Source organism: Limanda limanda, chromosome 19, assembly GCF_963576545.1.
Source record: "Limanda limanda chromosome 19, fLimLim1.1, whole genome shotgun sequence".
Taxonomy (NCBI): Eukaryota; Metazoa; Chordata; class Actinopteri; order Pleuronectiformes; family Pleuronectidae; genus Limanda; species Limanda limanda.
Window position 1 is genome coordinate 4,249,243 of NC_083654.1, and position 12,463 is coordinate 4,261,705.

At 46.9% G+C, this 12,463-nt stretch overlaps 1 protein-coding gene across 3 annotated transcripts in view; it reads left to right on the top strand.

The window, feature by feature from the left end:
* arid1ab (AT-rich interactive domain 1Ab) overlaps window positions 1-12,463 on the top strand; it is a 52,595-nt gene that overhangs the window by 36,877 nt on the left and 3,255 nt on the right. For all 3 annotated transcript variants that reach the window (XM_061092604.1, XM_061092605.1, XM_061092606.1), the window contains 15 exons: window positions 2,863-3,103; window positions 3,859-3,948; window positions 4,364-4,534; window positions 5,233-5,533; window positions 5,972-6,117; window positions 6,251-6,348; window positions 6,442-6,651; window positions 6,744-6,948; window positions 9,351-9,483; window positions 9,885-10,060; window positions 10,148-10,277; window positions 10,404-10,523; window positions 10,690-10,736; window positions 10,768-10,817; window positions 11,029-11,848. In XM_061092604.1, coding sequence (XP_060948587.1) covers window positions 2,863-3,103; window positions 3,859-3,948; window positions 4,364-4,534; window positions 5,233-5,533; window positions 5,972-6,117; window positions 6,251-6,348; window positions 6,442-6,651; window positions 6,744-6,948; window positions 9,351-9,483; window positions 9,885-10,060; window positions 10,148-10,277; window positions 10,404-10,523; window positions 10,690-10,736; window positions 10,768-10,817; window positions 11,029-11,848 — 2,938 coding nt within the window. The remainder of the gene's footprint in view (window positions 1-2,862; window positions 3,104-3,858; window positions 3,949-4,363; window positions 4,535-5,232; window positions 5,534-5,971; window positions 6,118-6,250; window positions 6,349-6,441; window positions 6,652-6,743; window positions 6,949-9,350; window positions 9,484-9,884; window positions 10,061-10,147; window positions 10,278-10,403; window positions 10,524-10,689; window positions 10,737-10,767; window positions 10,818-11,028; window positions 11,849-12,463) is intronic.

Consider the following 12,463-nt stretch of genomic DNA (forward strand, 5'->3'; position numbering starts at 1 on the left):
TCTTGTCTCTCCCCTGAGCCTCAAGTTCTGACTTCAATATGATGGATAGTGGATAAATATTTAAGTGATAGATGTTAACAGTGATTATTTACAGTCTGGTGGTCATACAGAATTCATAGAAACACTACCAGAGTTCACAGAATCATAGTTTTCCCAAGGAAGTTGTTTAGCTGAGGCGGTAGGAGACACCCAGATCCTGTCCCGTCCAGTCTGGTGATCAATTTAAATGACACTAAACATCATGGCCTTCTTTTCTGTATCATGAAACAACACCTCGGCCCCTGTGTTTGCTTCTAGGATGTTAACAGTGCAGGTCTGGCTGGTTCCATGTCCAGGACTAAACAAGTATGGAAGCTCTGATTCACCAACATAACTGGTCTGGTGTTGGGATTTGAATATCATTTGAATATGTGCATTCACTCGCCATGTCTAGGTCTAGACAGTAGGATTAGAACAGAAAGGGAGTCATCAAGGAATAAATAAAGAAGATTGATATTTTAGTGAGTTTCCATTGGACTTGTTTACATGGACACTAATAATAATAAAAATAATAATACATTTATTTTCTTTTGCACTTTTAACGATTCTCAAAGACACATACATATTAACCAAATTAAGGGTTAGGGTCATGTTAATGGCTTTTCTTGATAAACTTATCCGGAATCAGGCCATACTTTGAATAAGGATCAAATTAAGACATTGACAATCTTTGTCTCCTTATGTAGACATGTATTCGTCTTAATCGCAATATAACATCTTATCGCGGTTTTCACAGCATTTTGCGACATCAACATATGATATAACAGTTACTATTCGCTGGATCACACATGCCCTGGGGTTGAGTGAATGAAAAAAAATTAAAAAATTTAGAAAGAAAACACCGAAAAGGATTTAAAGGTAACATAATTAAAACAATTTCAGGTAGGATTTTATGTTCTGGCGGGAACATCATATGAGGCAGTGGATGAAATGTTGAGCCGAGTGGAGCCTGCTCGTTTCATACTTGGTCCCTGTCTCATGACTGAAGTGTGTCAGACCTCCTGCTGAGATGTAACTCCTCGGGGCGTACCTCCAGAAACTGACCCCTGACCTTTTCTGCACTGTGGTCTGTGTCAGGAAAGGGTTGTCGAATTACCTCCCCCCCCCCCCCCCCCCGTTCGATTCTTTTGTGCCGTGACTCTGAAGCTTTGAGCATTGGCCCGGCTGCTGAGATGGTCATCACGGCAGTCGGGCCAGGGCCCTCAGACCAAGCCCTCAGTCAGATGACCGGTCTTGTGATGTCTGAGCGGAGGTAGGGTGGTTCTGGATGGGAGGAGAGAGGTCAGGTGACGCCGCTTGCTGCTGGGAAAAGGTTCCCGCCATGGTGGTTTGAACAAGGAATGCCACGCTGTTTGATCTCTGCTCTCCACCGCAGAGCTTTAAGATCTCATCCCTCATGCAGTGTGGCTTTGCCTCATTCTTACCTGTGTTTACATTTCTGAAAATAATTTGGGTATCAGTCAATGAAGCACTTCAGAGGGTAACTCCTTCACTAAGCTCTCAGGCTGTTTTGCATGGTTTTGTAGCTGCTGCATGAACCGTGTCGGTCAAAGGGCCCAGGTCTGTGCAGTTTCCCAAAGTGAGGGGAGGAGGAAGAGATGTAGGGAGGGCAGAGGGAATGGGGTGGGTGGGGGGGGGGGCTGGGTTGATTCTGAATCAGCGTTCTCCTCCTGTCACTCCCTCTGGGGTTCCTCCATCAGGTCACGTCCCAAAAATAGCAACGGGCGCCGTTTCAAGTGCAAAACCGCCGGCTTCGGGGCTGCAGCCAGCTTGTGAGTGTGAGATTTCTATGGGAATAGTTGGCCACCTTCCAATGAGTGTTTTTTTTTTCTCCTCCTCCTCCTCCCTCCCATTTTTTTTCCCTCCTCCGATGTGACTGGCAGATGAGCTTGCATTTCTGAGCAAGCACATGGGCTCCACGTGAGCGGCCAGTGTGTAAACATTCACCTTCCCACAAACATAATCATCGCCGTCTGCCTGCCTGCCTTTGTGTCACAGCCAGAGAGGCTCAATGACACCACATGGCACCAGAGCCTGAACCCCCAGCACTGGTTATTTCAACCACATCCCAAGATGACTTGCTTCAAATACCTAACCCTCCCCCCTTCCTATTTGCAAGCCACACAAACAATGTTCTCCTTGCCAAGATGGATCATTATGGCAGTGAAGTGGAGTATTTTTAGAAAGGTGAAAAAAAAGAAGTGATTTTTGCCCGAATGTGTGTTTGCACAATAACACGGTGGTGGTCTGGTATGAGAGAATAACAGACACAAGGCCATGGTTGCTGCAGTGAATCAGTGGCTGTTTGGATTTCAACTCACTTGACTTTGATTTGACTCTGAATTAAGACGCCCCCCCCCCCTCCTCTCACAAGTATGAGCAGGAAAAAGCAGAAGAATTTGTTTCTTAATTGTCCTTGAATATGATTTATATTTTCTCCAAATGCAGAACCTGCCTTCTCAAGCTCTTTACATTTTGGAGTCTGAGTCAAACTCTGCTTTATTTACAGAGAGAGACAGATTTGCCTTTGATATTGTGTGTGGTTTTTTTTTCACTTAATTTACCACTTTGTTATTATAATTGCAGCTTACTCAAAGGGTTGCAGAGAATTATTTGTTTGATGGATGTTTTTTGTCTTTTACAAAAAACTCCCATCCTATTGTCGGTTTAACTTACAAACTGTGGAATGGTGTTTAAAATAAAACACACATGCAAAGAAACACATAAGTCCCCAGCTGTACAAAATGACTAGTTAAAAGATGTCACCTTCATTTCCTTTGTAGAAAATATCAACATTAACCTGTATGGCTCTTCTTGTTGCAGGACCTGTCGGGGTCCATCGACGACCTGCCCACTGGTACAGAGGGGGCCCTGAGCCCAGGGGTCAGCACTTCGGGGGTGTCCAGCAGTCAGGGCGAGCAGAGCAACCCCGCCCAGTCGCCTTTCTCTCCACACACTTCGCCCCACCTGCCAGGCATGCGTGGGCCCTCTCCCTCGCCTGTGGGTTCCCCTGCCAGCGTCACCACCTCTCGCACTGGGCCTCTGTCTCCAGCTGCTGTGCCAGGTGAGAACACAGTTTTATACCAAGTATCTGAATTTTACAATGTTACTGGAGGTTTAACTGTGGTCAAGTAATGACAGATGTCTTTTTACACCCAAACTACACAAGGATATATGTATTCTAAATTTCCCTCGGGATTAATAAAGTATCCATCTATCTATCTATTTTTCTATATATTTCATGTCTGGACTTGCATCTTAAACACTTTTCTTCTGCCAAATTAAGTAGACTACTTTCTTTATATGTGTTTTAAAGTTTTCTGCTTGAGCATAGTTTGCATATATTTATTGAAGGCCTTAAATCTCTGGAAATGCAGTATTACCTAACCTACAACAACATATTTTACTTAAGATTAATCTTAAAATCAGTTGAACCTTTTATATCAGAGAAAGATTTGAGTATAAACAAAACTCAGGGAAATGGGCCTATAGGCGGCGAAAGTCCGGAAAAACTCTGGAGCCTCTCACTCAGACATTTGCGTTAACACGTACCTCTGGAGAAACTGTGGTGGATATCCAGTGTTCAGTGCATGACTGAATGCAGTTTAAGTTACTCCTAACATGACGCCAGATAACTCATGAGGACTGATTATGGATAGCGTCAAAACAGGAAGCTACTTTAGTTTTTTTTCCTCTTATATTGGCTTTAATTTGTTGTAATTTTGATGAAAGGTATTTAGGAACAAGCAGAGACATTAGAAAACTGTGGCAGTGAGAGTTCCAAAGTCGCTGAGTCCCTGTGCTGTTGCCGTCCCGCAGGTAATCAGATGCCTCCTCGGCCGCCCAGTGTCCAATCGGACAGCGTCTTGCACTCTTCCATGAACCAGTCAGCCATGGGCCAGGACAGGGGTGAGTGTGCAGTCATCTATCCAGAGGTTTAAGTATTCAGATCACTACTGAAGGAAAACCCCTTTGAGAGAAACCCCTCATCTGCTGAGTGGCCAATAGCGTGAAAGAATGTGGGTCCCCATCCTCAGCAGCTTTGAGGTGTGATTGTTTGGATTTGCACTCATTCCTTCCTTCTGTAAATACTCCCGCTGGCTAAATCTTTAAATCAGAGTGAGTTTTTAATCTACTTGCGAGGTCAAATGAGGGTAACTGCAGACAGACGCACTGTACTGCTGTGCTTGGGAGAAACTAAAGAGCTAGGTTCTTCACACCGAAACATCATGTGTTATGTAGCAGTATGCCGAAGCAGATACAGAGTTTCTTTCCCCACATTTTTTTAAATTATGCATCTAATGATGTTCCCAATCCTCTCCAGTGTACATGCGTAACCCTCAGATGCCCTCATACGGGTCCCCTGGACAACCTGGCTCCGCCTTATCTCCACGTCAGTCTTCAGGAGGCCAGATGCATAGTGGGATGGGACCCTACCCCCAGAACAACTCCATGGGAAACTACGGTCCTCAGGGGGCACAGTACGGCCCACAAGGTGAGGCATGGGTGTTGTTGCTTTTAAAGGCTCTCACTGGGGGGTGCCCATCCGGGATATGCCTCACCCGTAGGGACCGTGTTCGATTCCGACCCGCGGCCATGTGCTGCATGTCTTCCACCACTCTCTGTCTTCCACCATTCACAGCTTGCTCTGTCTCCCCCCAAAATAAAAATAATTCAAATAAAAGGCTTTCACTGATAAATAAAATAGTAGTGCAGAGGGGGAGAGTACAGTGCTGGATGATGCACACAACTCTGGGATTTTTTTTTCCTTCCAAATCCTAAAAATATTATGAATGAGTTTTCAGTTGTCATCCTGCGACCATCAGTTTCATAGATAGCTCTGATTTTCAAAAAAGCTTTGAAGTTTTCTCTCACTTCATATATTTATGAAACGATATCACTTCACTTTGAAGTCTCCGATGGTTTCTGTGGGCTTTGAAGGAGTTCTGCTATGAGTCACGGCAGTGAGCAGCGAAGGCTAGATAAAGCCTGCTTCATCAGGCTGTTTGTCAGAACAGGCAGTGCAGAGGTAAATTTAGAGCTGGACTGCTGAAACGCTTTAATCTCGTTTGTAAGAAATGAGGAAAGGTTCTACCACAGATTTCTCTGTTTTAGTCTGAAATGCAATTCCGAAATAAAAACCGAATGCCCTAAAACATCATCAAAAATTTCTTCCATTTCCGACCCTTCCAGGTTACCCTAGACAGCCCGGCTACACGGCGATGCCCAACGCCAACTACCCCACTGGCCCCGGAATGGGTGGCTCCATGAACCCCATGCCTGGTCAGGCAAGCGGGACTCCTTATGGAAACATGCCGCCCGGTAGAATAGGCCCGGGCCAGATGGGTGCTCGGCCCTACGGTCCTGGAATGGCCGCTAACATGGCAGGCCTGCCTCCTCAGGTGGCTTCCGGGATGTGTCCCCCGCCAGGCATGAACAGGAAGGATGGCGGCCCCTCCATGCACCATGGGCCCACTAATTCCATACACAACAGGTAGGTGTTATAAAGCCACTGTCTGCATCGGTCTCAGTGAGTCATAAAAGAGCACTTGACTGTCGAAGGTCAGTACGACTTGTTGTGTCAAGACTCTTGAGCCTGGAGAGTTTTTCTTTTCTTTTTTTCATCGTTTCAGCTCAGTGTGTGCATGTGTGTCTTTGCTTGTATGTGCTGGTTGTGTGATGATGAAAAGTGATTGGTTATTTCCTCGTGCAGACAGTCTCTAGTGCGTAAATAGCAGAGGACCAAAGTTATCTATTCATGTGGCAGCTGTTAGAATTATATGTATTTATAAAGTAACTTAAGGTTTCCTACTGAATAACCTAAATGACTCTTAATCTTTATTTATTCCAGATAATGATAAAAAAACCTTTGTCAGCTAGTTGTGTCTTGGTTCGCTCAATGCCCTTTCTTAAAAAGCCTTCTCACCTCTAGGCCTCCAGGCTACCCAAACATGTCCCAGGGCATGATGGGAACAGGCTCTCCATATGGCCCTGGCATGAACAGCATGCACGGTATGATGAACCAGGGAGGGCCAGGGCCTTACCCAATGGGAGCAAACGTGGCCAACAACACCCCCGGTGAGTAAAAGCTACACTTAAGCCTTGATTAGGTGGTTTTAGCACTACTGTGTGTGCTTTGTCCATAAAATAGTTTTATAGACTAGCTATCCCTTATTTTTATGCCCTCTTCTTATTACCTCTAAACACTCAGGAATGGCTCCCACTCCGGAGTTTGGCATGGATAAAATGAACCCTGCTCCGAAGATAAACAACAAAGTGGAAGGGACTCCCAAGCCTGAAACCAAAAAGGTAAAATTTCGGATTCCACGCGACAAAATTCGTGTGGCTCCTTTGATGGTTTTCCTCCCAACTCATCATTGCCTTGAATCGCCTGTGCTGTAGAAGTCAAGCTCGTCCACCATCACCAACGAGAAGATTACTCGTCTGTATGAGCTCGGCCCGGAGCCAGAGAGGAAGATGTGGGTGGACCGATTCCTGGCCTTCGCTGAGGAGAAGGCCATGGGCATGAACAACCTGCCGGCCGTGGGACGCAAGCCCCTCGACCTCTTCAGACTCTACGTGTCCGTCAAGGAGATCGGGGGCCTCACTCAGGTATGCCTGGATATAACAGATCAGAACAGGCAGCTTTGTTGTGTTTTTTTGTGCAGCTCTTTAAGCCTCCTCCTTTCTCTGTCGCCCACCAGGTGAACAAGAACAAGAAGTGGAGGGAGCTGGCCACCAACCTGAACGTAGGCACGTCGAGCAGCGCAGCCAGCTCGCTGAAGAAACAGTACATCCAGTGTTTGTACGCCTTTGAGTGCAAGATTGAGCGAGGCGAGGACCCGCCCCCAGACATCTTCAACGCAGACACCAAAAAGAACCAGACAAAGATCCAGCCTCCCAGCCCAGGTGAGCGCCGGCATTCTCCTGCATCTCATCACCATTTATTTCATCCTTTTAAATAAACTGCATTCGTATTGAATCAATGAAAACTTATTTCATGTATCCCTCGGGTGCTGCATGGTTTCTGTGCAGTTCAAAACATTCTCCTTTCTCTATTTGTCTGTTGTCAACTGAGTATAAACTAGTGTGTTTTATAGTCTTCTATTAATTACAATATTAACAGCCAATCATAGACCATAGTTTGTCACCTTCTGTATGGGGAGTTCATAAGTTACTGCTGCTGTTGTGGTATATGTTGGAGGAGTGAATGGCATCAGTCGTGGCAGCACACTACATCCTCCGGACAATTCCAAGATCACATCTCTCAGGGGAATGTTTTGGCATTTGCACAGGACGTGGCGAAGGACTCCCCCACGTTCGTTCTTCGTGTGAACAGCGTCGCAGCAGGCATGCCAATTCTTTCAATGAACTGAGGGTTGGGTTTAAAGTCGACCCTGGCAGTCTGTAATACCAGAGGTTTTCAGGGGGCGTGGGGATGGGATTGTCTCAGGACCACGCCGTCGCCTGGAAGCTGTTTGTATTTGGAAGGACTCCTGCTGTAGCTGCCAGGAGCGACGGCACGGCGACCGACCACGTGCTACTCCAGTCTGGCCGAGCACCAGGCTGTCAGACACGGGGCACTGAGTCAGCGCCGGGGTGTTGTTACAGGAGACATCAGGGTGCTTGTCAGGCCTCCAGTTAGTATGAAGAAGGAGCTCGGGTGGTGGTGGTGGTGGGGGGGTGTGAGGGCGGGGGCTTTGGCGATAGAGATGCCCTGTCAGTGGGGTTGTGTCCTTGCTGCCTGGTGCCTGGCCCACGGCTACAGAGTCCCTGGAGATTAGTGCAGAGCCAGAAATGATGAATGGGGGGGAGAGGCTTGTGTGTGTGTTAGTGTGTGTGTGTATGTAAAAGTCACACAATTCTCCCTCTCTCTCACTCACGCTCTATGACTCTCTATCTACCATGCTATTTTTTTCCCCATCCTCACAAGATTCCCCCAACCACCTCCCCTCTTCATCTCTAGTAGAGGGAAATCCCTGCCCACAGGGAGGAGGGGGGAGGGGGGAGAGGAGGAGGGTGAGCCAGTTAATGTGAGTGTGTGTGTGTGTGCATGCGAGAGGCGAGAGGGCGATGTGAGAAAATGTGAATAAACGTGACCTGCCAGTGACCCCTGTGTTGTGTGTGTGTGTGTGGCAGTGTAATGAATGGGAACCTGTGAGTCATCAGACGGGCGTGCTAATAGTGAGAACTCCTGAGCTGAAGTCAAGGATGAGCTCTACTATGTCTCTCTCCCTCTCTCTCTCTATCCAGCTGCTCTCACACATGCACTGGACTCCGCAGTTCCTCCGTATTTTATTTCCGGAGGATGCATGTGTGAACGCAAATGTCCGAGTGAGACTCTCCGTAGTTTCTGTGGACTTTATCAGCCTGGTGTTGTATAATGTCCCTAGAAATCCAGAAGAAGTCGAGCATGGGATCCCCAGCTGGATTCCCCACAAGCGAGAGTCGGGGTTGATGACGTATAACACGCAATAGACGCCATGATGAAAAGAAACAACAAGATCTCTCCTGGTGAAAAAGTGGTGTCATACACGTAGAAGACACCGGCGAAGGTGTCAGGAGATATTGTGGTCATAAGAGCTGACCACGGTGTTGAGATGCTGTAATCATAATCACGTGATCTACGCAGCTAAGTTAACACATCAGTCCTGCCTCTGTCTGCTGCAACCGACTGCTTCACCTTTCACCCGAATAATGCAGAGGATTCGATCCTGTTGTGAACGTGTCCGTGCAGAAAAACTCCCGCTGTGTTGTTTGTGTGTGTGAAAGGCAAACTACTGGTAAACTCTCTGTAGCCGATTCTCTGGATTCTAGCCGTAGGTCATGTCTGAAAACGGCTTATGACACAAACACCCAATCACATACACACACACACACACACAGACAACTTTGTGTCTCCTGTCCGGGCAGTAATCTGTCTTTTAGATCATTGTTTTCCCGGTGACTCAGAGAGAACCCATCGGTGGTTGTTGGGAGGGGGGGGGTTTGGCGTGCTGCGTTGAGCTGGAGGATTCAACATGTGCACTCAAAAGCCCGTCAGCTCGACACAAACCTTGTTCCTCTGTGCAGCACTCAGGAATTTTTTAATGGGATTTAGGATTGCCAAAAGCAACGTGTGTTCCTGAAGCACCACGATGGCCACTGTTTAGCCTCACAACACTATCCAGCCTCACTATCAACTCTGGCCTGGAGTGGAGAGAGAGAGAGGGAGGGTGGGCTGGTTGTTCTTTGAATTATTTAAATTTTACAAACTGGGAAACTTGATATTCGTTTTCCGTGTATTCATCTTGTCTATCTTTGCTTCGCAGCTGGTTCTGGATCCCTGCAAGGGCCCCAAACGCCTCAGTCCACCAGTAGTTCGATGGCCGAGGGGGGAGACCTGAAGCCCCCCACTCCGGCGTCCACTCCACACACACAACTGCCTCCAATGCCTGGCGTCAGGTACGATACAGCAGCCACAAAATCATTCTGTGGTGTTGAGAAAATGACACAACAAATAAGCTTGTTACATTTATTATGAATAAAAACGTGTGCAATGAAAGTAGATATATGCATTGCACTCGGTTCCCAGGGTTTTCAATCAAACTTAATGAAGGAAAAACTTTTTTTTATTCTAACGTCTTTGTAAAAGTGCCTTAATGCAGCAGAATATTTATCAAAACCACTTTATTTCTCATTTTCTTGAACTAGTTAATATCAAACCAATCCAAACTAGAAATTAACAAGAATTTCAAAAACAACGAGTGTAGGAGTTCTGAAAATATTGGAAAATACAAAATATCATTATGAACCAAAGAATTCAACTTCAACATTCTGCTAACAAGCTTCCTGCCCTCCTGCAGGAGTAGCGTGAATTTGCAAGACCCTTTTGCTGATGGTGGCGACCCAGCATTTTCCAGAAGAAACGCCTTGACCCCCAACTCTCAGGGTTACCAGCCTGCGATGGGCGGCCCAGAGATGATGGGGCGGATGGGTCCCTACGAGTCCACCAAGGACCCCTTCGGTGGCATGAGGAAAGGTGAGCGGCAGACAAAAGCAGCAGATGAGATGATGCAGGACTTCTCAAGGTACAGAAACTGACCTTCTGTGTTTTTCTGTTTATAAGCCGGAGAGCAGTTCATGTCGCCAGGACCCAACAGTGGGATGGCAGAGCAGTACAACAGAGGCCCACCAGGCCCCATGGGCAACATGCAGATGGGCCAGAGGCAACAGTACCCATACGGATATGACCGAAGGTAAGCACCATTTTATTCAATTTATTTGTCAAATGTACAGAACAGTGGTTGCAAAGTTCCTGTGTCCTTTTGTTTGGGTCTAGTTAAGTCCAATGAACTGATCATTGTTGTTTGTTGCGTTCACAGACAGGAGCCAGGCATGGGCCCTGATGGCAGCATGGGACCAGGAGCTCCTCAGCCCAACATGATGCCTTCTGGAGCCGACACAGGGATGTACTCACCCAGCCGCCCTCCGCCACAGCAACGGTCAGTAGCATTGAGTGTTTAGACTGACCTGTATGAGGAGGAAGAGGGTTGTTTGAAGGCATGTGCCCGTGTAAACGTTTAAATACAGCAGGATTATAAGCATGTGAATTTTATACTAAAGCTGTTTGAATAAAAATGGAATGAACTTTTTTGTTACTGTTCTCAGGCATGAGTCCTATACAAATCAGTATCCTGGCCAAGGAGCTCCCCCTGGTGGCCCATACCCAAATCAACAACCAGGAAGGTGGCCCATACCCAAATCAACAACCAGGAATGTATCCACAGCAGCAACCGGTAAGAACGTTTTGTTCTGGACTCACAAAAGCTCTCCTTTCAACTTGAATCTCTCTCTCTTTTTAACATTTCACCAATCACAGATATTTATATTTATCTTCTATTATTGGTAGACATGACTAGCTGTGGTTTTAATTTTGTTAAACAGATGAAAGTATTATTGTTGTTGTTGACATGATCAGATGTTAATGCTTGATGTTTCTGCTGACAGAATTACAAGCGTCCTGTGGATGGAGGGTATGGACCTCCTGCCAAGCGACATGAGGGTGAAATGTACAGCGTCCCCTACAGTGGTCAGCAGCAGCCAGGTCCACAGCCATCGGGGCCCCAGGGCCAACAGGACATGTATAACCAGTATAATGCGTATCCTGGAGGTGAACGAAGACCACCGGGCCCACAGGGCCAGTTCCCCTTTCCCTTTGGTCGGGAACGAGGGCCGTCATCTGCAGGCCCCAACTCCCAGTCTCCAATGCCTCCCCAGATGATGGCGAACGCCATGCCTTCAGGTCCCGATGGCCCCCAGGGACCAATGTGGCAGGGTCGCTCTGAGATCGGCTACCCGAACTATCCCAACCGACAGGGACCACCTGTACCCGGCCAGGGCCCCGGCTACCATGGCATGAACCGCTCGGAGGAGATGATGCCATCAGACCAACGCATGAACCACGAGGGCCAGTGGCCTGGTCACGTCAACCAGCGGCAGCCACCATTTGGCCCTGGAGGTTCTGGACCTCCCATGACCAGACCCCTGCCATCCACCTACCAGACTTCCCAGAACCACATTCCTCAGGTGTCAAGTCCAGCGCCCATGCCCCGGCAAATGGAAAGCAGGACGTCACCCAGCAAGTCCCCTTATATGCATCCAGGCATTAAGGTGCAGAAAGCCGGGCCTCCAGTACCTGCCTCCCACATTGGCCAGGCTCCTGTACAGCAACCCATGATCAGGCGAGACGTGGCCTTCCCTCCAGGATCTATCGAGGCCTCACAACCTCACCTGAAACCCCGCCGGCGGCTCACCATAAAAGACATAGGTACACAACTTTTATTTCAAGGTTCACCCGGTACTTCCCAGATATGTACATGTATTAAACCACCTGGAATTAGTTACAAGAGCAAATTGTTACTCTGCAACATGAACTAGACACTTTCACAGAAGATGTCCAATGATACTGTCTCAAAAACTGCCAATTGAGAACAGTTTTACAGAAAAGCCAGAGTTTACAGGGCTGTGTTTGTTTATAATGCGCTGAATGAAAACGCACTCTAAATTCTGAGTTTTTTTTAAATGACCACATAAAATCGGAGGGATTTCTAAAATACATAAAACTGCTGTAATCTGCTTCAATATCCCCTCGCTTAGATCATCAGACGTGTCTGAGCTGCTTCTAAAAAACTTTTTGGCACCTAAAAGTGCTAACAAACCAAACTACATCTCCCATAATGCATTTTTCTTTCCCATGAGTATTTTAGCCAATCATGATGCATTCATCAGTCTTGAAAACGATGACATCATCTGTAGGGAGGCATGCAATTGTGTACCCGGTTTTAAAGATATATATATATATATATATATATATTGTATATATACTGGTATATTTGTTATATGTTGTATCTGGTCCTAATGGGTTTATGGCCACAGTATGAAT